The following is a 27,356-nucleotide window of genomic DNA, read 5'->3' as shown; positions in this document are numbered from 1 at the left end:
GTATATTGCACAATCTGCTGTGAGTACTGACGGGCCTCTTGAACAGTCGGCATACGGCAATGAGAGTGTTAAGTTGACCTAAACGCAAAGAAAGATAGACTTTACTTCCAAAATTAAGACGTTTCAGAGCACGAGCAAAGCGTGCCTTTTAAATTTATTCGACACCTGCAGAATTTGTGCAAAATTTGAATATCAAACGCGGGATGTGAAATGCTTTTTCATTGGGTCGCAAGTTACTGCACAACGAAAATGCAGTAAACTCTCGCGTTTGAAGGTTTTATTTTGAAAAACATGACCGGAAGTTTCCTTCTTATTTTGGCTAACTTGAAACGGGTAGCGTTGGGATAGGCCATAACAACCACCCAACAAGGCGTTGTGCTACTAAGGGGAAATACCGAACCGAACCGAGATTTAAAACGGTCTGGGTTTAGTTTTTAGTCGAGGTAGATGCTGAAAAATCACCGGAAAGTCGATGCAAGTGGAAACTATTGCACATTAGAGACCAAAGGTTGACGTCGAGCCGTGCGTAATGAGCAGAGTTGGGAAAAGAAGGTGTTGAGCTGCATTTTTTTTCTCTCTCCCTCTCCCTGCCTGAGACAAGTTGGATCGGAGTGCTGCCTAAACTACGAGGGGAAACGAAGAAAAAATAATGCCTGCGAAGCTCCTCACTTTCTGGTAAATATCTTTTAACGACCGCTTTTCAACAGTTGCATCTCATCTTGCTCAAAGTAAATTTCCGAGGGCTGAAGTCAAAGCGACACCGCAGAGATAGCTTACCCTAGCCTCTTAGGATATGCTACTAATTACAGGGCTGTGGTGAATATGACTCCTCTTGCTGGGCTGTCGCCATACAATTTGGACATTACTTCCCTTTTTTATTTATCAGCCGCGAAAAACAATCCGCTTTAATTTTATTTTTTTTCTCTGCTCTTAAAGGCACTTTTAACCAAAGCTTCCGCTGAGCAGCGAGCAGAGAGCAACAATAGCTCCGTGATAACGGCAGGCTAACAAAGCCTTTGCAAATAATTAGATTTATTTTCATACGGGCTGGAGAAGACTGCTCTTATTTGTTTTCGTTTTGCGTGTGGCTGGATTGGTAGAAAAGTTCAGGATAAGTGTGATTTTTGTGTCACTTTGGAGAAAAACCTACATGTTGCTGATTATTGCATCTGTGTGACACAGTAGTTGACAGACTGAGCTTTGGGGACAGCTTAAACCGCAATTGTAGCCGCTGTGTAAAGATGAAGACTTATTGCGTGGCTAGGTCTTGTAATAATTTCCACAAGTCATACAATTATTACCATAATAGATTTAGATACCAATGACTTCTTTGAATTGTGTAGGTATCTGACATTAACCCATCCAATAGAAAATTAGTGTTGCTGTAGCGAGATTTTTTCCTAACAACGTATGTGATGTTTGTTGGCATTAGCATCCATGTAAGTGATGAGGAGCCATATGCAGTCTGCGATAATCCCATGGTAATCTCACTGAAATTGCGGGTAGACTCAGCAGTCAGTCCGTTAACTCCATCTTTTTCTAAAATGCAGCCTGTCTGTCTTTGCAGCTCCTCACTTGAATAAAGGTGCCTTCCCCGTGCGTTTTAGTGCTCATGTTTACCATTTCGCTGGGTTAAGTATTTGTGTCAGTGCTTCAGAGCTGTATAATGACATGTAATTATCAGTGTTACAGTGCTCAGAAATCCATGACTGGCATGAAAAGGCAGCGAGCTTGCAAATACTTGCCACTCAGTCAGCCGCACTTTACCCTGAATGCTGTTTACCCTGGCCAGTTGGATGGAGAACCCAACAATGAGCATTGACATCTCACTCAAAATAAGCACCCATTGTGTCCTGAGTTGCCATTCATTCTCTGAAGATCGACAACTGGGTTATGTTTGCGCAGTCATTAAGTGTATGCCTACTTCACATGATGGTTCTGTTCGGTTTTCCATTGCAAGCACACCTACAGGATGACATTCATCTGTCCAGTGTTTGTTGGATAAGTTGCCATCATGTATTCAAATCAAAGGTCTGAAAGAAAACAAATTAACTTTGAGGTAGCTGTGTTTGATATTTGCCATTTTGTTTCATGGCCTCTAGAGCAAAACGTAATCAGCTGACAGCGTACTCAGTGAAATGTCAAATATGCACCATTACGGTTCATATTGTTAGTTGACACAGGCTAATCCTGAGGCTGCTCACCATGAGTCATCATCGTGGGGACTTTTGTTTCCTCTCTCCGTTTCTGTCATTTCACTGTGTTGTCTGTTTTCTAGCTTGTTCTGATTTTTCCTTAGGTTCCCATGGCTCTCCTGCCAGAATCTGTAATCAGCTGAATGGCCTGACACAACATTATGCTGATTTACCTGATTGGCAAAAAACATTGTCGGCATAAGCGGTCTGCTCTGCCTCTGAATTTGCGTTCTCCGGTTATTGTTTCAGACAAAATATGACTATTATTTTAAAAGGGCGGACTTTATTTTGTTTTCCACCAACCTTCGGTGGCTGTTCCAGTCGGGTATCTTGCTGCGAGATGTGTGCAGACACATCAGTGCCATGGAGGTCACTCTGTGTTAGAGAGTTCTGGTTTCTGCTCACTGCTGCATTGCTTTTTTATGACCTTCCAGAGCACCCTTGATTGTATCAAATATCAAAAGAGTCAGACAATCTGTAACTGAAAGCTGTATTTCTGTACAGCTCTGTAAGCAAAAGACGTAATGGGCAACTTACCCCAGAGGTCATTTAACAGGTTTTGTGACAGTAAAACTTCTTTTCATCCCCCAAAGCCGGCATCTTTTGTTTTTCTTGTTGTATGTGAATCAGAAACATAAACTTTGTTTCTTCTGTGATTCCTATTGTGAAATGGATACACACATATGTCAGCATTGGACTAATAAAAATACCTTTTGGAAACATTAAATTGAAGAGCTCTGTGTGTGAGAGCTTTAATGCATGACACTGCTGTGTAATTGCAGACAGGAAAGTGTTTGGGGAGAGTATTTCAGTGTTTCATTCAGGCCTGACTGTGGCACTGGCTCCTTTCCAGAGGATTAGGGCATTTAGCCACTGAACCAAACAAAGACGTCCATCAAAAAGCGGACATAGTTTTATTCACAAGATTCACAGTGGGACTAGTAGAGTACACAGCGCGCAGGTTTCTTCAAGCTGTTTGAGCACAGACGTGTGCGCCTTTTTAGATTAGTAAGCTGTTATAAAATTACCGAAGAGGAATGAAATGGGAAATTCTCAATCATCTTCGATGCTAGCCAAGTAATTCTCCACATCACCTTTAATTTGGCGAAATCTTGTCAAGCCCATTCTAGCTTAATTACCGCTGCCACTTTGACTTCAAACGCCGGTTGCGTGTGTGTTCCAGCAGATGAGTTCAGGTTTATGGAAACGACTTGTGAAAAGGCTGCACTGAAATAATAGAAATGTGCTGCTAAAATTTGGGCTTGCGTACAGGACCGAAGACCTGTGTACCCACCTCTTCCGTTTTCTCTAGCCACGATGAGGATATCCACATAAATGATTAATAAAGAGCCCTGACAGTCATTTGAATAATACATCGCTCCTGTTCGCGTGCCAAGTAATTTTTGTATGTTCAGTGGACGGCTGTTCTTTTGTCTTTTAAGCCCCTTTAACTGGCTGATTGTTAAAATAACATAAAAGTGATCCATGACTGAGGCAAGGTGAGCGGTTTGATAGGGTGCATATGTGTCCATGACAGCGTGTGCGTAGAGGTAGGTGGGGGCAGGGAGTGTCTCTTGTCACCTCTCATTAGGGACGCATAGTCCAGCTCGGCTGGTGTCTGCCTTCCCCCGTCTGTGGCACTGCCCTCCTCTGCTCCCAGCCTGAGCAACAACAGAGCGCCTCAGTGTTTCAATCTAAACTGCAGGAAAGTGTCTTAATGTTTGACATCAGAGAGATTATGGCCAAAATGCTTCTTGCACATTATGAGTCAGGTCTCTGCCCTAAATTATGGTTTTAGAATTCAGCACTGCAGCTAAAGTTAAATTTGGTTCGCTAATTTGAATGAATTAAAGCCGCCTCGCTGGGAAGTTGGTGTGGTGTTCAATGGATGCGTTAGTTGCTTTGTTTTATTCTGCCTCTGCTCTGCTCCTTAGAGAACCCCAACCACCACCACCACCGCTGCCTTTTTGTAAACAAGACAGTATATATCTCAAGGGCTGCTTCCTCTCTCCTACATATTCAAATTCAATTTCTAATTTTGTCCAAATTAATTCCCTGTGAAGATGGGGCTTATTTAAAGCAGTCTAATGAAATAAAGATCAACCAATGTTTTTATTGGAGTGCTCTAGTGTGACTGCCTGGTGACTATTTGTGTGTGGAGTAAGAGGCTGTGGTTTTCCATTGAACCCTTGGGAGGTTGTGGAGTGGTTCTCTACAGGGGCAGACACTATGATTTATTAGTATGGTAGGCAGGAAAACCAGCAGTCTGAGATAAAGCAGATCTCCCATCACACTCCAGTTCTAAGTTTGGTCTAATATACAAAAGAGACTAAATGAGAATATATACGTGACTCTTTTTGTGTTGAGTTATTTAAAGGACCACAATGAGGATTACATTTTCAAATTTCTTAGTAATGTTTATAAAGGGACGCATTCATGCCAAGATGTAAGTGCAGAGGGAAATTGGGAATCTTCTCCTCTTCTTTGGTTGCAAGAAGTAGTTTGCAAAAATCTTTGGATTTGCCTGCATTTCTGAATTGACTACTCATAAACTGCAGTCGAAACTTCATCTAACTTACTGTTATAGATAAACCCAATCTGATTCAACTAATGAAACGCAAAGAGAAAAAAAAGAAAACTATAAGTCACTGCTCCCCTGAGAGCAGTGACTTATAGTTTTCTTCTGTTTTGATTAGTGGTCTTTCTTTTAGTGGACACTATATGACAGAGTTTCCTTTGTTTCTTTTTAATGACCTTTTATGATCCCACCTTGTTTTTTGGTAAAGTCTTTGCTGGATTTCAACCTCCTTGGGAAAACCCCAATAGTCCTAAAGTCTTTCCAACTTTTTGCACCTCTGTAATGTTTTTTATAACATCCTGATAAAAGTTATTGCAATTAAAGCTTTGCTCGCACCAGCCAAGGGCAGACTTCAACCGCTGTTATACTTCCCATATCCGGCATACACGTCTCCAGACATCTGCACGCTCTCTGGTTTGCTCTTTGGGCTTGTGTGACTTTCTGAAGCTTGGGCAACATTTTAAGAGTAACGAGTGCAAAATCTTAAGAAAAGCTTGACCCCCTCAATCCAGCTCTATAACTGCAGTCTACATGCTTGTCGAAATGAAGCCAGATAGACTCAGTTTGCAATTGTTAGCTTGAGTAGTCGTCAGTACACTCAGTTAATGAGGTGCCCTGTTTTCTTTTAGATCATAGCTGGTGACAGCATGAAAAGAGAAGAGGGAAAACTGCTTGGCCATTGCCATGGCTCACAGCAATAAGTTATGGTAATGACTGTAAAGAGCAACTTAAAGCTGCTCAACTCTGCATCTGCAGCACAGCTTCTGTCTTTGAATTATTAGCTGGTCCCCCAAACATATGAATTAACAACCAACTGAGTGCTCAGATGTCTGTTTGGTAGAGTTTTTGTCACATTGGAGAACTGATTTGCATAAAGTCGGCTGTTAAGGTTTGTGTAATCTAAAACATAAATGTTCCCTTCATTGATAAAATAGAAGTTAAATACCCATTATCCAATCATATATTATCTTTCTTTTATCATGATAGAAAATTAATGTAGAAAATAATTTAAATGATATGAAAAGCTATTATTTTATAATGTTCTGCTGATCACTTGCTGCGTCCACCAGAATTTGCAGGGGGAATTACTTTTCCTGATCAAATTCTTAAAGACCAAACATATCCACCTGAGTATAACCTCATTAAGACCACACTGATTTGTAGCCATGCGAGCATAATGGCTCTGGGTGCCAAATACACACCAGGACCGGCTGTGTGTGGATGTATATGTGTGTTAATATCTCAGGCCTTAAAATGGGTGTTAATCTCATCTCTGGAGCTGATTTGGCTAAATGTTGGCTACCCATTGGATCAGTTTGGCTACTGGAAAAGTACCCAGGTCATGTATTAGACTTCCTATACTTTAAAGTAATGCAAGGTACAAAGTTCTGGTTTGGTTTGTATTCATTTTCTTGTCGTTTATTTATCAAGAAACCACAGTTTCATGATAAATAAATTCATCAGCTTCCTGGAGAGGAAGGATTGAAAATGAAGCACCCCCCTGTATAAACTGTATTGTAGAATCACTGTCAAGAGACATATTTATGCTATGTTTATGCTATGTTCTATATTTGTATATTTGTTGCCCACCCCATAACATAATATGTTACAATACTGGATTAAGTCTACAGTCAAACATATCTACACTAAAGAGTTTTCACTGGCTACAGACTGAACTGGAAAAGTACCCAAATCATTTATTAGACTACTTCTAGTTTAAGGTGATAACAGGCAAAAGCAGAGTAACTTGTTCTGGGTTGTACCTCCCTCTGAAAGTCCCCCACCACATCTGGATTACATTGTAGTTGACTGCTTGTCATTTCTTGAGGGGAGGATAGGGAAGTCTCTGTTAACTGGAGTCACTGTTGAAGATTATAGATAGGAGAATGACCATGCAATTTTCACTTTTCACAAAAACTCAATTTTTAGCACTTCAAACCTGTAAAATGGCAAGACAGCTATGATTCATCGGTGCCGTGAAATCAATGTGGCTGAAACGGCGCGATAGATAATATTAAGTGCTCCTCTGTTCACCTTCCTTAACACTGACATTCATTATCTTTCCAAAAAAATCCAATCTCACAATGTTGCAGTCACTCTTAAGCTTAAATATCTCTCCTTCTGTTCTTCCTCCAGCCATGGCAGCTTGGGCCTGGAGCTCTGAGGATGCTTCAGAGGACCCGTGCCTGACCCGCAACTGACGACTGAGAGGAATACGTTGTCTGAGCAGAATGACTCAGCACGAGGGGGGACCCCCAAATAGCAAGTGAAGAGAACCGAGGATGGGTGCCAATGGATCCAGCTACCCGCACTCGTGCTCCCCACGGATAGGGGGAGGTTCACAGGCACAACAGACTTTTATAGGTATTAAGTGCATCACCGGTCAGTTCATGTATATGATTATTATTTTTTTTTTTACAATATGGCAAAATGTCTTTTGTTAGATGAATTACTGGTGAAAAACCCAATTTCTCTTCATGTCCAAAGTAGAGTCAAGAATCAGATTTGATTAAAAAATATCTCTACAAACATAATGGGATGGTCTGCTATACACATTACATTATATTAACCTGCTTCCATGGCAACTAATGGTGCAATAGGTGAACATTTTTATGCATGAGAGCTCTTAAACAGAGCGTTTGAGTACAACTGAATTCATTAAAAAGCAGTGGATCTACTTTACTGTGCCATATGGACTTAAATTATTGTTTAAGGCTGACGAATAATTGCATTAAGTATTTATTTGTCAGAACTGAAATCTAACTTGTAGACAGGAAGTGAGCCCTGTGACTGACTATAGCCTACTTTCTGGCCTGAATGGGCTGACAGCTGCACTTTGAGTTTTTAATGTGAAGAGGTTTTTTGGGGGGTTTTCTCTCTCTCTCTCTCGCTTTTGGTCTTGTTCCAATTTCACTACTGTCATTGTTGAAGAGCATAGCATATGGCCTTCAGTTAGTACCTGTATCCTCAGAAAACCTGTCTGACATGGAGTGTAGTGGTTTGCTTGTATGTACATATTGTCGACATTTAAGCACTCTTTTTGATTGCTGTTGAAGAAAGTGGCAGAGTCTAGTTTATGGCTCTTAAAGCTTTCCCTGCAGTCCTGAGTGCCAGAGCGTTTGGAGAGCTGCTCCAGAGATTAATTTAAATAAGTCTTTTCTTAAGTTAAAAAAAGTGTTTATTTCAGTTTTAGAATGACTTAAGTCTGGGGTTTATGTGGGTTTCCACTTCAAAGTGAAAGCACTGCAAAGAGCCAAATTATCTCAGTAGCCCCTGAGACCTCTCCCGTTTGCTCTGAGCTCTGTAGCTGCTTGGTTGAGCTGGCCGGGGCCATAGATGATTCACAGTGTTAGAATGATTACTATTTGGGTCACACTGATGGATCCTGAGAGAAAGGCAGGCAGAGAGGATCTCCTTGGCAGAGGTTCCTCTGACGTACAAGTCCTGCCTCTCAAGCAAAAGATAACTGCTATTCAGTGTAATTGATTGGGCATAAATACATGAATGGACCTACGTTGATGGAGGAGTCTAAAGTAGGACGGGATTATAATTGGGTCTGTGATGATCAAGGTTTGGTCTGAAAAAAAAAAAAAGACTTTTTTCCTTCCTTTTTTTTCCAGTTGTTGAACTAGATCCAGATGTTTTGGTAGCTGGGTCAGGCATGAGTGTCCTTAGCTTGATAGAGCAGGGCACAGATATACAACAGTAAACTGGTGCAGGCTGCTTTTGAAACAAGGGAAAAAAAAGAAACAAATACAGCTCTTGCAGCAAAGGAGCTCTAAAATGAACCTCTTTTCAAATTCATTTTATTTCTTGATCCTAAAAAATTGAAAATAAACACCTGAGAAATAACTGTGGCTTGCTTGTGCAAAAGTTGTGGAAGCCCTCCACTTGTAGAATTTGATTGGGGTTTTTAGAAGAATTACCATTAGGACTTTCTCTTTGATTAAATTCTCTGACTCTTCAAACATATCCAGGATTCAGTAACCGTGGGTTCCTCTTAACAAAGACTGAGGATGAGAAAATGAAACCAAGTGTCTCCTACAAGGCAGGGGAAAGCTTTAAAAAGATATCAAAGTGCTTCCAGCTTACAATTTCCAGTGCCCAGAATGGCATTAAAAAATAGCATTTAAAGGGAACTGTGAAAATCAACAAAATATTATTGAGCAAGAAAACTTTCAGGAAAAAAACATGTCTGTTGGGCAAAAAAAGGGAGGGGGGCATATGATGGTAAAAGAAGCTGCAGGAAGGTTGGGCTGACAGAAATGGAAGTGATCCATATACATGGTCTACACCATGGACGCCTTATCGAGCTCTCACAATTAGAGCAGGGCGATATGGCCAAAAATATTTATCACGATATATATTTGAAAATTTGCGATAACGATATAACCGACGATATAATTGATGCGAGACAAAATACAACTCCACAACATTACTAGCGCAAAAAGACAACCTTCCATTTATTTTCACTTAAACAAGAAGCTGGTTTTTATGTACATTAAAGCTTTATAAAAATGTAACAGTGCAAATGCAAATTCCTTGCTGAAAGTTTAACCAAAAGGCATTTCCAGTAGAAATGGGCTGACATATCCTGAGCATAACCATGTATAATATCCACTGAAGTTAAAAAGAGGTGCTTTGCAACATTAAACTGCAGTGTGCAGTACGCATTTTTCGGACCATAAGGTGCACGGGATTATAAGGCACATTAAGCGAAACAAAGCAGTCAGATAAATCAAACTTTATTAAACTCATTCTTCTTGCTTCCTCCACTTCTGTACCATTGATTCATTAATGTTGAATTCTCTGGCAGCTGCTCTATTCCCATGTTGTTGCAGTATATTAATGACTAACCTCGTATTGTGGATGGATTATCTCAGTTGTTCTCCTGACAGCATCCTGCCATGCGATTGCATTTGTCTCTAACCATGAAGAACCTTCACGTTAACTTTTATAAGTGGAAAAGTGTTAGTGTTCGTCCTCCAGCTTCACTGTTTATGTTATGCTAACATAGCTGTGTCGCTAGCGATCACGTAGCACATCATTATATACCAGCTAGCCCAACTTCAGTAACCCTACAAACGTCACTGCTGTTTAGTTTCCTGTCTTCATTTATGTTGGAAGTGATAGCAGAGCTGTACGTTTGATTTTTTTCAGAAATCTCTCAGTCAGAACATGCAATATCATGCTTAGGTAACTAGCGAAACTAGCGAGCTAACTTCCGCTAGCTTCCTGCTAACTTCTAACTCCGTTAAATGTAATAACTTTTGTTTTCATGGATGCCTGGAAGTTAAACTTTATAGTTACACCTGGTAAAGCAGCAATGCTGATCGTTTTATTAAAGATGAAAGAATTTAGACAGTTTTTAACTCTAAGTGATGCTGCAGTGTTGTTTGACCTGAAGCATACGGAGTTTAGGACCCAGATTACTCCCAGATTTAAGAGCATCTTAGTCCGACAAATATGACAATAACAACGGCCGCTTGCATGTTCTGCAAAAAAATGTGCTTTGTTGTGTATCTGACGGACAAACACCAAACCAGTTCCACATCACGGAAGTTGCACCATTTTTACAAACCAATTCTGGTTCATCTGTTTCACTCAACAATCGGCCATGTGCGTATGAAAACAAAGGCACTGCGCATGCGCGTTTTACTCCCATTCTATCGCGATATTTCATTTTCCTATCATTGCCTAACATTATACCGGTATTACCGTGAACGGTATAATATGGCCCAGCCCTACTCACAATCCCATTACATGAACATCACTGAAAATCTGGGTATATTTAACATGCAATTTGTGTAAGACAGTCTTTAAAAAAAAAGAAAGAACTGGAAGTGATCTGCAAGAGTGTCTGAAAATTGCTTAACCAAGAATAGAAAGTCTTTCAGCTGGCAGAAAAAGGTGTTTATCTGCCTAAATTGTGGCTGAATTGCATTGAAACTTCTGTACATACCACCTTTTACTGTTTCGTTTTTACAAACTGTGGACCCATAGTTGCTGTTTGGGGGGGGGGGGCATGAACACATTTGTCACAGGACTGTCAGGTAAACCTAAAACATGTTATGAATGTACACTAAATGTCACAATTCCCAATATGAAAACTAAAAAATGTAAAAAGGGCCGTGTGTGTGTAAGGGAAAGCTTGACCACCCACCATTAATTATTTTTTTGTAATGTAAAACTGTTAATTTCTTTCTATTATAATTAGATGTATTTAAAACACAATAATTTTTAGGCTAACCTTCAGCTGTTTTTATTCCAGGGACCTCATCCTACTCTCAGCAGGGATATGGTTGGGAGTCAAAGCTATACAGCCTGGAGCACGGCCATGAGCGGCCGGCAGACAGGAAGAAGAAGAGTCTTGGTCTGGCGACTCTCAAGCGGAGGTTCATCAAAAGGAGGAAGTCTAGCCGCTCAGCGGATCATGCGCGGCAGATGCGTGAGCTTTTGTCAGGGTGGGACGTCCGTGACACAAACGCCCTGGTGGAGGAGTATGAGGGAACGGCAGCCCTCAAGGAGCTGAGCTTCCAGGCCAGCCTCGCACGTCCAGAGGCTCCTAGCTTGCAGCGGGATCTAGCCGCTCTCTACCAGCACAAGTACTGCACAGATGTGGACCTCATCTTTCGGGGTACTTGTTTTCCAGCTCATCGGGCCATCCTGGCTCCCCGTTGCCCCTTTTTTAAGACCTTGCTGTCTTCATCTCCCGGGTACGGAGCAGAGGTTCTAATGGACATTGACACGGCTGGCATTGATGTTCCCATGTTCTCCGCCCTACTTCACTACTTGTACACTGGGGAGTTTGGGGTGGGTGGAGCAGGGGATACGAGGCTTCAGAATGTGGATGTGCTAGTGCAGCTAAGCGAGGAGTTTGGTACACCTAACTCCTTGGAGGCAGACATGAAGGGCTTGTTTGACTACATGTGCTACTATGACGCTCTGCTCAGCTTCTCTTCAGACTCTGAAATGATAGAGAGCTGTAATGAGAGAGGAGCTGTGGCTGCAGCAACATCAGTGAGTCAAGGAGGCAATGGGGCCCCAGGAGCTGCAGGGACCCCAGACGAGGACCTTAGGGCTCACAAAGCTATCCTGTCAGCACGCTCTCCTTTCTTTCGGAACCTTTTGCAGCGACGTATTCGCACAGGCGAGGAAATGACAGAGCGCACACTCCAGACACCCACCCGCATAGTGCTGGATGAGTCCATAATACCACGAAAATATGTGCAGGTTATTCTCCACTGCATGTACACGGATGTCGTCGAGCTCGGGCTGGTGCTGCGTGGCAGCCCCTCAGCAGGCAGCCTCGGTGAGGTGCAAGCCCTAGTGTCAGGGAGCCGTGGGGCCAGCACACGCACTGAAGAGGCCATGGAGCTGTACCATATTGCTCTGTTTTTGGAGTTTAGCATGCTGGCTCAAGGTAAGTCATAGTCACAATATCAACAACATAGGGTGTGATAGCAACCACATTTTTCTGTTTTGACTTATTTTGCTTATTTTCTGTCTTACTGATACTATTAGGATAGTCAATGCTCATAATAAACATGGCCAATGTGGGTTGGTTTATATGTGAATAATCCCTGTGAGCCAACAGCTCCGGCTTCTTATTGCTCTAAATGCTTTGTTTCATACAGTTTTTTTTGTTTTTGTTTTTTTTTAACTCGTGGCTCTGTGTGACATCAGTGACATATTCCTAATATGGTCATGTTGGGCACACAGCTCTGGCTGTGAGGACAGAAGCCCTTCCCATCTGCCATAAATCTTCCTTCTAAAGGGCAGCCAGCCAGAGGAACGTTGGCTTAAATGGAGAGGGGCTTGTTTCAGATAGTAGCAGAGAGTCTGAACAGCAGCCCAGTATAACATACGGATATATAAATAATCATTATGTCGAACTGTGAATCAATTCTAGCAGAGTACAAGATTAAAATTATGGAGCTGGAAATGAGCAAAAAAAAGTCCCAGATAAACAATCTGCCTCAAAATTTTTTTGTTTAGTTTCATTCCTAAGTAATTTCTTCCTTCCTGTCTGCAGAATACATGAGTCAAAGTGCTGGCAAGGTCTCTACGACAAATTGCTTAAAACCTTAACAGCAACCAACTGTAGTTCAATAGCCTGATCATAAGGTTTAGAGTCAATTTGCCTGTCCAGCCTGTCATAATTGTGTCATTTTCTATTAACTTAATAATATGAGCTAGACTTTTATCATAATAGGATAGAATTTTGTACGTGAGTTGATGCCTTGCAAAACTCAACCCTGCTATAACGTCTCTTTTCATGCATTCATGTCATTTTTTTACCAGACTCAGTGTCTTAATATTCTGCACTTAATATGGCTGCAGATTACTCTAGCTGTGACGGGTGTTAGAAACAGGCTGATATAGGTTATCTCTCCCTCTGGAGGCATACAGCCCCACTCTCTGTTACATGAGGTGCTTCTGTCAACACTTCATTTCTGCTCTATCTTTACTCAGATTACACTCTTTTTTTGACCCTGGTAGCAAAGGTTAAAGCCATACTTTTTACATGAGCCAGTCGCTTCCTCCACTGCACTTCCTCCAAAGTGGCACCTGAGCGTTTTGCAGTTTCCAACACAAATAAACAAAAATCCACTTTAATCGGAATAACCTTTTCAAGTATGCAGTATTTAAAGCAGTCTTTTTCAAATACATGCAAAACTACCGAATTTGGCCCGTGTGAATCCAAAAGTGACAAAACACAATTTCTTACTTTATCGTGTCTTCTCGGCCAATAATGATCTTCATAGTCACAGTATAGGAAATTAGTTTGCCTAATACTGAAATGAAGCTATAAAGACCAGAGAGTTTGACTGCCTTGTGCTTTCTAATGAAATCAAACCAGTATTATTTTAAGACACTCGTTTACAGTTACATCCAGAATATTTAAAATATACTTTGCGATTTGACAGCTTCACCACTGTCGTTTCACAATAAAAGCCTGTGAGTGTTTTCTTTCAATTCTTCACTCCTCTGTAGCTCAAAGGTTATTTTTTTATGGTGAGGCAGCTGCAGATATATAACATAGTCTATATGCTCTGTTGGCACACTGTTTTATAAAGCTGAGATCACTATAGAGTAGCCAGAATTTTTTTTTTTTTCTCTCCAAACTTATGCTGCAGCATTAATACAAATATAGTCCATGTCATAATCTTAATGTGCTAAAGTAGGTGTGGGTCTTTAAGCTGATAAGAGGAAACCACACATTCTGTTTACAGAGGAAGTAATAAAAAATATACATGTACATCTTTTTTTTTTTTTTTAACACACAGCACTTTATTGCAATAAACATGCTGGTATTAAAATCTTTTAAAAGCAGAGGATCAATACTGTGTAGCTGCTGTATTGACTGAAGGCTTGAGAGTCGATTACCTTTTTTAAGACCTGTGTGGTGATTTTAATAGCACTGGACACACAACTGGTTAGACACCAGCTCCCACCCTCAAGCTTTGGGTGTCACTCTCAGGGTCATTCTGGCAGCTTAAGCCAGCAACAAGGAGGCATATGGTGTCATCCCCACACACCATCACCTCGTCTTCCCCCTCCACCCCCCCACCTTCTCAACAAGCCCCTAATCGAGGGGTATTTTTATCCCTCTTTGCTCCCTTTCCGTCTGTTCTGCACAGCTCAAATCATTTCCCGTCAAACCTCAAAGTGGAATGTGGTGAAATAGTTTAGGTTAACCTGATGCTATTTTATCCAAGTCTCTCTTTCTACTCTTTAACTTCCTGTTGTTACACTTTTTGAGATCACTTCATTCCTAGAGATATTTTTGTGCATTTTGGAAAAGTGTGTTTATCTGCCTAATTTGGGTTAATTATGAGACTTGAAATTTGTAAGAAGCCATCCAACTGTTTTGCTGCGACGTCTCTTTAGGAGACAGCAGAGAGGTTTATGTCAGGGGTTTCATATAGAAAGAGCCCCCTCTCATCTGTCACACTGTCATCCCCCTTTACGTGCTCCTTGGCTGCTTCCCTCCGGCTACAAGGAGGTTTGGCCCTTGGAGGTTTTTGTAGAGCTCTCTGTCATTCTTCCTTATTAATTCTCAAGATGGGCTTCCCTTTACGACTACATCTCACTCAAATAGTAACCAGTATTAAAAGCCTTATTAATTTTTCAAGCGCGCTGAAGAGATGATAGCCCTTCAGTGCAGTTTCATTGCTGCCTTCCCTTCTTGCTCTCTGACCGACCAGCGATTTCAGTGCCCTATCTTGTGTTTTGACTGCTTTGACTGAAGCTCCATTTCCTGACTGATTGGCTGAGATGATTTACATCCACATGCTTGTTTACATGCCTTTGAGTGCAGTTGATGTTTTAAGTGGCTTTGGAGACTGTGCTCTATAAACACAGAGCTCCAAATCATGACAGCATGACAAAATTCATGCGTACTCCAAAGTTGGTGTAGTGTAGAGCTGACTGTCGCTGTTCCTGCTGTTCTGTTGATATTCTTGTCAGTCGACTAAGCTCCAGTGAATGTGGTGCACCACCCGTGGAGAGGGGGAGGCGGGTTAGTACTAGATATAATGCTGATTCTAATCTCCACCTCATAATAAAAAGTGCTGCGTTTTAAAAGACTGGCTGTCACTGAGAATTCGAATGGGCTAACAGAGAGCAGAGCTGTTTGCTTTCCTGTGCCACTGGTCCCAAGTGGGGAATTGCCTGCTTTTGTGGACGTATGCCTGTGTGTCTGCTTTAAGGGGAGGGTGAAAAATAAATAAATAAATAAAATCAAATTGAACTAGACTGGAGGACTTTCTAGAAGATGAATAGCAAAACGACCAGCAGTGGGCAATGAGGCAGATGCTGGAAATCTTCTCCCGTTTTTCAGTCTGTTTAAAGCAGATAAAAAGGAGAAAAAAAATATGCAGGCCCACATTTCAGCTACATCTGTCTTAATGATGCAGCCTCAGCTGAAAAGACTGCGGGCGTCTGCTTTGTGTTTCTCGAACTTGCATTTACAAGCAAAAACACCCAAAGGGTTCATAGCTGTGCATGTACATTATGGTTGCTTTTCCATTCGAATCAAAAATTTGTACACACAGCTTGCATGGATATGAAGCTGAAGTATCAGTGGGGTCATCGCTCTGAAGTCTGGTGTCCAATTTCCCGGCGTTTATGTTCAAAGTGGTGGTTTGAGGGCGGAAGAGCAGCTTAGATTTTCTAGTTTAAGATTTTCCCAGAGGAGTGCTGCTGCTGCCGCCGCTGCTCCTCCAACGATGAACTGATGGACAGGACCGCCTGGAATGAGGAAGCTGGGAAGCTTTTATTTCCCTTCAGAACAGCTCTGACTGGACATCAGTCAGTCGGCTTTATCTTCATGAATGTCCACTTTGTGTTAATGATCGGAGAAGAACTTTCAATGTGAGCCACTAAGACTCTCTCGTTTGGAACTGTGATAGATGGCTTGACCAAACCGATCATATGTTAATCCAAGTGGACATGGAGGCTTTATTTCTGCATAAATGGATCCGTGTTAGATTAAGTGTTAAGAGTTTGAGTGCCATTGTTGGCTGAATTTGCAAAACTTGGTTCTTTTTTTAAATGACTAGAGCACCAGGCACATAATTCCCTAAGCCTTCTGTGGCTTTTAATGCATTTTTGATTTATGCACACAAGTGGTCTGTGTGTACACCTTTGCAAAGTGTGTGCTTGTGCACCGGCAGCACATTTCCGCAAGCTGCTGTGTTTACTTATCACGGTTAAGAGAAGGCAGCTTGAGACTGAAACACATCAAGGTATCAAAGGCATTTCTGTGGGTTGGTGTGTTAGAGTAAAGCCGCTGCCTGCTGTTCTGGTATGTGCTCTGATTTAGGAAACGCAGCATGGAGGATGTGGGGGCTACTAGAGGGAGACTCCCTGGGTCAGTGAATATGAGTCAAAACTACTGATGGTTTGGCAGAGGCTGCAGCGTTACTTGCCGTACTGTAATAATTGTTTAGTTAAATCATTAAAATACATTTTCAAACAGGCTTTTTTGTTGTTGTAGTGTTTCTTTTTTAAGGTTAAGTGACATCTTTCTGACTTCAATATATGCACTTCTTTTCAGAATATGATACATTTCTGCTTGTCTGTCTCGTTGCCTCTCCCAGGCTGTGAAGACATTATTGTGGAGAGTTTGTCTCTGGACTCTCTTGTCCCCATTCTCAAGTGGAGCTCCCAACCATACGGCTCCAAGTGGGTCCATAGGCAGGCCATGCACTTCCTCTGTGAGGAGTTCAGTCAAGTTGTCACTTCGGATGTTCTCTACGAACTTGGCAAAGAACACCTTCTCAGTGCAATTCAGTCTGACTACCTACAGGTAAGGAAACGTCTCTCAACTTATAGCACCTCACAGTGTTTGGGAATCTGTGATAGTTGCATGAAAATATTGTATACAAACACACAGTCCCTGCCCCAGTCACACACTGTCCACATGTGCTGACGCTGTTCACGTGCACACGCTGAGTCTCCAGAATTTCCAGAGTTGAAAAACAGTTCCCTAGAGAGAAATTCTTTCAAACCCAGAACCTAATCAAAGCTGAGCTGTCATCTGCACTGCCAAGCAACTTGGGCTTTACACCAGATGGTTGAGGTGAAGTGTTGTAATCCAACTACCCAAACAAACCAGACCCAAGCTTTGATGGGACATTGCCTGAACATATTGCATTTTCACTTTATCCTCGTGTCATACCTTCCCTGTTCTGTTCCCAACAATATCTAACCTTGTCCTAATAATATTTTTGTCTTTTGCTTTCTCTCTGTCCTATATCTCTCTTTCTCTGTCAGGCGAGTGAACAGGACATTCTTAAGTATGTTGTTAAGTGGGGCGAGCAGCAGCTTATTAAGAGGATGGCAGACAGGGGTAAGATAATACACTCTATAATTACCCTCTGAGCAGCCCCCCTAATTGCTCTGAGGAAATTACCACCTACTAGAGCCTTGTGAATATACTTAAAAGCAAAAAAGAGCCAAACTTTACCCCATAAATTCAACAGGAAGTGGTTCGATCTGATTTGTCATGTCATTGTTGCTATTGTGATAATTAATGCTCTTCTGAGGGGTACATGATCAAGGTTATTGGTATTCATATTATAAGGGAGAGCAGCCTGATTTCTCAAGATCCCTATAATTTGTCAAAACGATCTTGTGCGAAAGGTTTGAAATGCAGCCAGAAGGTTGATGTAAAAGCACTAAAAGTGTTATCATACTTAAAGTGGTGGTCAGATATTTACATCCACTCATCAGAAGAGTTCTTTAAACTGTTCTTTTTCCAGGGTGGAATGATTGCATAGCATACATCTTTAATGACTTAAAAAACAAGAATTTAGGGTAAAAATATGAATTTATTTTGGATTGGAAATATACCTACTAATCTTTTACTAAACGGTGCTTAAAGTTCTACAGTAGCCTTAACGTTGACAAGGCCAAGCCCTATTAACCTCTCATTATGATTATGATCATGAGAAGTTGATAATTGACTACAGCTGGTAGTTTCTCTTTGCACCATAAAAAGGATTTTTGTTGAGCACTTATTGGAATCACCAGTAGTTGGAACAATGAACAATGGGAAAGTTCAAGGAATTCAGTGAAGATCTAAAAAGGAGAGTCACAGAGTTACACAAGTTGGGAAGGTCTCTTGGAGCCATTTTTTAAACGACTGCAGATTCCAGGATAACCAGTTCAAACAATTGTACTCAAGTAAAAATTATTTAGATGTGTCAGCACTTTCCTAATGTCTGGAAGAAGAAAAAGAGATGAGACGAAACTCGTTACTACCAAGGCTCGAGCCTGCCGTGAACTGGACACTGCTGCAACACCAGCGTCACTGTCGACAAGGTAGCGTTTTGCATCTTAGAGGGTGCCAACCAAAAAAGAAGCTTCAAAACTCGACTGTAATTTGTAGCTGTCCACAAGCCAAATGAATTTCTGGAGGAAAGCTTTATGGTCACATAAGACAAAGCTGTTTAGAAAAGTAAAACTGGTCGATTTCCAGACAGAATGAAAATAGCAAAAGTTATACCTCTATACAAATCTGGAAACAAACACCATTTCACAAACTACAGGCCTGTCTCTTTACTACCCCAATTCTCAAAAGTTCTTGAAAAACTGTTTAAAAACAGACTGGAAAAATTTATAGATAAACATAAACTACTCACTGAGAGTCAGTACGGATTCAGATCAAGCAGATCAACATCATCGGCACTATTAGATTCAATAGAATACATCACAAATTCCATAGACAAAAAGCAATATGTGGCTGGGTTATTCATAGACTTGACAAAGGCATTTGACACTATAGATCATGATATATTAATAAGAAAACTGGAACGTTATGGTGTCAGAGGGGTAGTTTTAGATTGGGTCCGGAGTTATTTAAGTGACAGAAAGCAGTTTGTGAAAATAAATGGTGGTTGCTCCTTATGTATGGACATTGCTTGTGGTGTACCCCAAGGGTCAGTTTTGGGTCCAAAATTCTTCAACTTGTACATTAACGACATCTGTAAAGTGTCCAAAGTATTAAAAATGGTTCTCTTTGCTGACGATACAAACATTTTTTGCTCTGGTGATGATCTGCAGAATTTATTGGAGGATATGACTAATGAAATAAGTAAAGTGAAGTTCTGGCTTGATAAAAACAAATTATCATTAAATTTGAATAAATCTAAACTGATGTTATTTGGAAATAGTAGTTTAAATACAAATGCAAAGATTCAAATAAATGGTGTTGATATTGAAAGAGTCAGTGAAAATAAATTTCTGGGGGTAATAATAGATGAAAAACTTAACTGGAGAGCTCACGTAAGATATATTCATTCCAAAGTATCACGAAGCATTGCAGTACTAAACAAGGCAAAACAGGTATTCGACAGAACATCACTTCATATTCTCTACTGTTCACTGGTTTCACCATACTTAAGCTATTGTGCAGAGGTCTGGGGCAACAACTATAAAACCACATTACATTCACTTTTTACTCTTCAAAAGAAAGCAATTCGAATCATCCACAATGCAGGTTATAGGGAACATACAAACTCACTATTTTTGCAGTCTGAAATATTGAAAATTGACGATATAGTGAAATTCCAAACAGCACAAATTCTATTCAAAGCAAAAAATAAAGAACTGCCAGGTAATATTCAGAGTATGTTTTTTTTGAAAGAAGGAAGTTATAATTTAAGGGGTTTTTGTAACTTCAAAACAATGAAGGTACGTACTACAAGAAAAGGCTTTTGTGTTTCTGTTCAAGGAGTGAAACTATGGAACAAACTGAATATGGAATTAAAGCAATGTCCAAACATAAAACTGTTCAAAAAGAGTTATAAAAATATGATCTTCTCGATCTATAAAGAAAAGGAAAATATTTAAATTAAGTGAATGTCTCTATTTAAAAACAAACAAACAAAAAATTCATGATGTGATATTATAGTATATAGTATATCAGAAATCTGTTCACTATTTTTATTACAAATTATATCAGTAAGGAAGCTGACTAAATATTCACTGATAATTTATGGGACAGGGGTGGGATTAAATAAGTGTATACTTCTTCCCACTCCCTTTCAACATGTAAATTAATCAGAATGTTTTTTTGTATGTAATTTGTATAGTATTTTTTTTCTCTCTTATTTCTTTCTAAATGTACTTGTATATTGTTCACATGTTGAAATAAATTACCAATCAATCAATCAAATGTGATGCTTTCAAGTCTAAAAGCACCACACCAGCTTTCAAGTATGTTGTCAGTAGCATCATTCTGTTAGGCTGTCTTGCTGCCAGTGCTACTGATACATTGAAAAATTTGGAGGACTACCTCCACATTCTTCAACTTCATCTCAAAGACTGTTGAAATTTGGAGACATTTGTGTTCCAACAGGACTGTGATCCCAAACACACATCAAAACATTTTTTGGATAAAGCAGGATAACGCTAAGCTTTTGGAATTGCCTACTAAAGTCCCAACCTCAACCCTATTTAAAATTTGTGCATTTTGCTTAAAAGCTAGGTCCATGTCAGGAAACCAAACAATTTAAACGGATTCAATCAATTCTGCCAATAAGAGGGGTAAAATATCCAGACAGGATTATACCATAAACTTGTTGATGGCTACAAAAAGCATCTGCTCGAGGTGCAACGTGCAAATTAATATTTAACTAAATATTAATGGGGTTGTATGTATTTATTTAAGCCTTTGCTATTTGTCTCTGTAGATTAGAGAGAACCCAAGATAAATTCAAATTTGTGCACCTAAGGCTTGTTTTTTAAAGTCTTTAAAGAGGTTTACTGTAGAGTCATTCCCTGGAAGAAGACAGTTTAAAGAAATCATATAAAACCCAAAATTACCACGATGTGTGTATGTAAACTCTGACTATAAATGTTGACGCACAAAAAGCATTACAATCATTATAATATCTGACCGTGGTCGTTCCTGTTTACCCAGAACCCAACCTATTGAGTGGCACAGCCCACAGCGTAAACAAGAGGGGAGTGAAAAGGAGAGACTTGGATGTGGAGGAGCTGAAGGAGATCCTGTCTCCGCTCCTGCCCTTCATCCGAACAGAGCACATCTTACCTCCCAACAGTGACGTCCTCGCCGACGCAGTCAGTGTTACTTATCTATCTTTTCTCAGCTGCTGTGCTTTTATGACTGGTGTTTCTGAGTTATTGTGACCTTCATAGATTGAGCATTGATCCACATTCTTCACTATTCACAGCTCAAAAGGGGTTTGATAAGCACCCCTCCTTCAGACATGCTACCCACAGCTGAGGGGGGTAAAGCCAATGCCTGGTTGCGTCAGAAAAATGCAGGCATCTATGTGCGTCCACGCCTTTTCTCTCCTTACGTGGAGGAGGCTAAGGTAAGGTTCATTTATTTATGATTAATGGGGGTTATAGACAGGGCAGAAACCGGGGGAATATTTGTGTCCCATATAGCTATCGCCAAAGTGAGCAGAGTTTCTGTAAAGGGTGCGGGCTAATGTAAAATTTGTCGACCTGTTTATAGCTCAGACGTGCTAAAACTACCCATGCCAAGTTGTTGTTATGCATACAAATCATTTAGTATTCAGTGGTGGCCTCTATCAGTCTGACCGAAATTTGCTTTATGTCCGTTTGCAAACTTTCCTAATAACTTATAGGCCTTCCCGAGGCCATGAATATTTATGACATATCCATAGACCAGTGTGTCATTATTAGATGAAGTGTCAGTCAAGTGGAACTAATTTGCAAAATGTTCCCCATGTCCTTGAGTTGCACATAGGACTTATGTTTTTTTTTTATGTGTCCTCAGTCTGTTCTTGATGAAATGATGGTCGAGCAGACAGACCTAGTGCGTTTGCGACTAGTGCGCATGTCCAACGTCCCGGACACACTCTACATGGTCAACAACGCTGTGCCTCAGTGTTGTCACATGATTAACCACCAGCAAATGGCAAGCAACTCAACCACAGCTCCATCAGTCGTGGCAAATGAAATTCCAGGTAGGAGCAGTGTCGCAGATGCTACACAGTTATGGTTGACTTAAGTCAGGGGTGTCCAAACCTTTCTTCTTCTTCTTCTTCTTTTTTTTTTTTTTTTATTTATTTTTTTTATAAGAGTGCCATATTTATTCATGGTATATCATTGAGGGGCCAACAAGCTTTCTCATCTTGTTTTTAAAGCATAGACATTATGAATTTTTAACACTTTATTTTCAATAACACAAGAATTATGGTGATCAAGTGTTTGAACCTTAACAAAATAAATCTGCTTTCATTCACATATCGAGAATAAAATAACATAAGGATCTGCTGAAGCTGCTGAATATCAGCATCTCAGGTTCATTTTAAACATGACTTACTGGTGCTGCTACCATGAGGTGAAAAGAGAAATGACACTTTATTAATTCTGTTTGTGGTGGCGGGCCATGAATAATACATTTTATAGGGTAGGAGCAAGGGACCATATAAAATCTGACCTAGGGCCGTGATTGGCCCCCGGGCTGGATTATGCACATGCTTGACTTAAGTGTTATGAGAAACTGCTGACTAACAGAGAAACTGCTCAAGTATCTGTAAACATAATGCCGTTCAGTGGATTCTCTGAGCACCCTGATTAAATTACAACGTTAAGACTCAAACTATGAAGACTTTAACTGACTCACGTCATTTTACTCTGATGTCTGACTTTGTATTCTTTTTCACTTTTCAGTGCCTCAGTTATCTGTGGTAAAGGAGATGATTCGGAGGCTGCATGAGCTAAGACACACAGAGCAGGTTCAGAGAGCGTATGCCCTCAACTGTGGCGAGGGAGCCACCGTCAGCTATGAGCTGCAGCTGCGGGTGCTGAGGGAGTTTGGTCTGGCAGACGGAGCCACTGAGCTACTGCAGGTAGGCAGAAAGCAGAGCGTGTTCCCAGGGTTAGGGAGGAGGAGATCTCTGGAGGATGAGATTTATGATTTTTATTTTTTACCTGCAGAATCCATACAAGTTCTTCCCAGATGAAAGGTTTGGAGATGAGAGTCCAATACTGGCCCTGCGCCAGGTGGGTCGTTGTCGGGTAAACAGCAGTCCAGCCATGGATAGCATGTTCACAGAGCTGGAAGGAGTAGCAGGCTTCCACCCTCCCTTACCTCCTCCACCTCCCCCATACCACCCCCCTGCCACACCTAGTCACGCACAGCTCAAGGGTGCGTGGCGACCTCGCGTGCCCTTGCCAACCCCCACCCGTTCCTTCTCCTACCCCTGCAACCGCACCCTGATCCAGCGCCATGCAGCCACCAAGCATGGCAGCTCAGACTACTCCTCTGTGCCCAGGCCTCAGCCCCCTGACTGCACCAACCCACAGGCTATGGGCCGAGCTTTGCTTTCAGACCAGCAAGTGGTGAGTGTGTATATGTGCGTGCATGTCCTTGTGCCACATGCTTTTTATTTTTATTTATTTATTTATTTTTGTTGAGTCAAATGTTCCTAGTGGCTTATGCTTTGGGATATGAATATCTTGATTGTCAGGTTCTGTCATAAATGTTTATCTGTTTTCCAATGCAGATGAGCATGGAGCCGGTTATGAGGGAGTTCATGCCTGACATTGCGCTAGGTGTTTCGGTCATGACTCTGAGGGAGCAGCACATGGCAGAAATGGAGAGGGAAGGCCCTCAGAGCCACCACCTGCCTCATGGGCCCTGCCCTTCTTCCCGCCTCAGCCATGGCTATGGACCTGGACATGGCCACTCCTGCAAGAGACACGCTCCTGAGCCCAAACTGGAAGCTCAAGCTGAGTTCCCTGACCTGTATGACTTTTCCTGCCGACCTGCAACCCCAACCTCCACACACCCACTGCCCTCCTTTGCTGGACCAGACCTCTACAGCCACAGCTGCACCGCCTCCAGCTCCTATCCTCCTCCTTATGTTTCTGACTCTCAGTCCCAGGGCCATACACAGGGTCGGACTGCCTCAGACCCACTACGACTGGATGTCCTCAGTATAACCTCTCAGAGGCATGATGGTCTCCTTGCTAGCCCCTCTGGAGCCCAACCTAGGATGGGACATATTTCAAAGGGGCGATCAAATGAGACAGACCTGACTCATGGCTTAGGCCATTTACGGTCCCCCAGTGGGAATATGGACAACTATGAGGAGAGACACCCAGGACCCAGAGAGACCCCAGAAGAGATGGGTCTAGCTGGAGAATCATCAGGCCCAGGGCCACTCCAGCAGCCTCACAGAAACAGTGTCAGTGAAGAGATTGTCAGAGACCGCAGGTCACCTAGCAAACCTGACTACCCCTATAAGAAATCTGCACTTTAACCCCAGTTTAAAGACCAGGGGTTGGGTTAAGAAAAGGGAAAAAGAGATGAGTGGCTGTCCATCATAATGAATAGCAAAGCACTAAATGTTTGCGCGCGTGTGTGTGTGTGTGTGTGTGTGTGTGTGTGTGCGTGTGTGTGTCTGAGAGAGAGAGAGTTTGAGAGAAGCAGGGAAAAGGGGTGGTCGATGGTTGCTATTTATAGAATCTGTCCTTTTGTCCTACCTCTATCACACTGTGCTATCCATCACGCAGTCAGCATGGTAAGAGCTGTAGGTTAGCTGTCAATGCAAGTCTGCCTAGTCCCGCAGGTTTAGAGGATTTCTTAGGCTCTCTGTGGACAGATTGGTCTCTTGCATTTCTTAAGAAAGAGGTTAGCTCTATGCTGCATGAATTCTGCGTGAGGAAGTCGCAACACTAGATGAAGCTCAGTTATAAAATGATGGTTGAAAACAGATTACATTGGTTGGCTCTTTTGTCTCTTGCACAGAATGGGAAGATCACAGGATAAAGATCTCAGTTTACATAAATGAACAATGGCACACAGTCTGGGAATAGAGTATTGTGATAAAATCATATGTAAATATGTCTGTCAGTGTTCTTTCCCCTCCCAGAACTGGTATTTCCATTTCTTCTTTTAGCATGGCTATAACTCACCTGACTATTCTTCTCCTCCTGCTCTGGTTCTGCACTAATGTTGAGTTTAACAAAAAAAAAAAAAGGCCAAGGTTTGGTCACACAAAGCAGGAATTGGATCCGACTGGAAGTAGGCCATCAGAGCTTGTCAGTCTCAAGTAACCGCGTCTGATTGTGTCAGACGTAACCTATCACAGCCTCACTGTCTGGCTTAAAGGCAGAAGTTTGGTGTTTTCACACGGGGCCGGAGGATCATGGGCAGGTTCATTACTGAGATATAGTGGAAAATATCAGGTTGCCATGACATAAGCCGTGTTCGCACATGCAGCGCTGAATTTATCTAGACATCACGCAACAGAGGTGCAAGTCAACGCAAAAGCCTGACTCAGTCTTATTGGGTATTAGACAGTCTGTATGATGTCAGATCCAGGCAGCTTCACTGCCTAAACCACAAAGTATTTCAGAAGCAGACTGCTTCCTGCTGTGTGCTACATGTGAGAGAGGACATTTGTGGATGACCTTATTCTACTGAAAATGTCTGTACAGCGATCAGATCAAGCGCTGGGGATTTGTTGGATCTGCAGCTAGGCCAGGTGTGTGTTTGTGTGTGTGAGAGAGCGTGTCTTTGTGCAAGGATAACTTTGATACACCTAGGTGTTAACACAATCTCAGTACTGTACACTCCCATGTTTGGTCGGGTCTTTTTGTACATATCAAGGTCTGAAATGATTAAGCAGTGTTTGGCAGAGAGTGGTCGTCAGCGTGTTAGTTTCCTCCCATTTCAAAGTAAGTAATCAAATCTAAAGCCTTAACTAGCGCTTGGAATATTCACTTTTAGCTATCTTTATTCAATCAAGTATGATGTCTCTATAATGCCACCCCCGTTAACTGCTTATTTGACTGTTGTCCACATTAAAGATACACAGACACTGCAGCTTTTCTGGATGGCGGAGGTGGGCTCAACCATGCCCAAATGTTTAAACCATGTCTCCATCTCGCCAGCTCGTCGGAGATTGTGGATGTGCAGAGCCAGTGTTGATGCTTTTAAATATACTGTTAATGGGCCGCAGCAGCTGTAGCTCCACAACCCTGCAAGTACACAAATTAAAAACCTGTAACAGCCGACAGCTGGCATTCGACCTCACATACGAGTATCATTGCACTGTAGGAGCCGTCTGTTTATTAGCTGAAGGGAAAAAGGAACAAATGAATCTCGAACAAAAGGAATCTTATATTGAAGAAAAGTTGGCGATTGCTGGCTCATATCTCCAATGAAAATTGTATATAATGAATTGAGTTCCACATGATGAATTTTTAATGGTTTCTATCACATTTTAGTGGTCGTTGAAGGTCTGTGTTTTTACTGTAGTGGACAACACTGTGTACTTTGTCTCTGTCATGAAAACTCACTAAGAATGTGTGGTATAAACAGAAAGATTGTGTCTCAGAAACTATTTTTGTTCTTAAATGTTATGCATCTAGGGCAGTTTGTTTGATATAGTAGGTGCTGTGGATTGCCATGTTTGTAGAACACTTTTCACCCCTTTTTCCTTTTACTTTAAAAGTAACAGGAATATGTTGAGGATCTGAAGATATTAGCTCTATGCTTAGCAGTGATAGAGTTGCCAAGCAGAAAAATCATTTTTCCATCTTGGTTGCTTCATGGGGAAAAAATGCAAAACTCCAGATTCCTCCCCGTGTTCGTGTTGGGTGGTTGTTTTATTTTCCAGGACAATGTTCCATTGAGTAAAAGTCCTTGTTTTGCTCTTTTGCTGTAGAGAAGTCAGTGCCTTCCCCTGCCTGCGGCTGGGCTTTTATTGGAGAAGTGACTTTGATGTCTATGCAAGCTCTTTTCTACCAGCTTACCAGCCTGCATCAAATAATTCTTTGAAATCTCATGTAGCTTGTTTTGTGTACATAGTGTTATTTAGCACCTTTTGAAATTGAACCATCTGAAATGTGTGATTGCTTGTGTTGATTTGTAACAGGTACACTGTGCCTGTATGGTATCATAGAAACCATGTTTGTAGACTGATATTAAGTTGCATTTAGTTTCACGGAATCTATTTTTCTACTGTCGCCTCAAAACGGTGCATAACAGTGGTCAACTTGGGCATCCTCAAAATAAACTGGTTTGATATTATGGAATTAATGTGATCTCACATGGGTTG

At 41.4% G+C, this 27,356-nt stretch overlaps 1 protein-coding gene across 3 annotated transcripts; it reads left to right on the top strand.

Annotated features, from left to right (window-relative positions):
* The first annotated feature begins 280 nt into the window (after positions 1–280).
* Positions 281–27,338, top strand: btbd7 (BTB (POZ) domain containing 7). Of its 3 annotated transcripts, none has more exons than XM_086274678.1 (11): positions 281–675; positions 6,910–7,155; positions 11,045–12,196; positions 16,881–17,089; positions 17,557–17,632; positions 21,209–21,369; positions 21,483–21,626; positions 22,058–22,247; positions 22,957–23,135; positions 23,224–23,289; positions 23,793–27,338. In XM_086274678.1, exons 2-11 carry the CDS (start codon positions 7,056–7,058, stop codon positions 24,549–24,551), a joined length of 3,036 nt encoding a protein of 1,011 aa, XP_086130804.1. In that variant the 5' UTR covers positions 281–675; positions 6,910–7,055; the 3' UTR covers positions 24,552–27,338. The 3 variants fall into 3 exon arrangements, with proteins under 3 accessions (XP_086130804.1, XP_086130801.1, XP_086130803.1); XM_086274675.1 differs by having other exon boundaries at positions 282–675; positions 23,224–23,628; XM_086274677.1 differs by having other exon boundaries at positions 284–675; positions 6,910–7,137; positions 23,224–23,628.
* The last annotated feature ends 18 nt before the right edge of the window (positions 27,339–27,356 follow it).

This window comes from Aulonocara sp. 'chitande type north' Nkhata Bay, linkage group LG19 (genome assembly GCF_057382095.1).
Source record: "Aulonocara sp. 'chitande type north' Nkhata Bay isolate Kocher_YH1m ecotype deep benthic linkage group LG19, A_spYH_male_GT1.1, whole genome shotgun sequence".
NCBI lineage: Eukaryota > Metazoa > Chordata > Actinopteri > Cichliformes > Cichlidae > Aulonocara > Aulonocara sp. 'chitande type north' Nkhata Bay.
The sequence above is the reverse complement of the archived record's forward strand: the minus strand, read 5'-3'. Positions and strand labels throughout refer to the sequence as shown.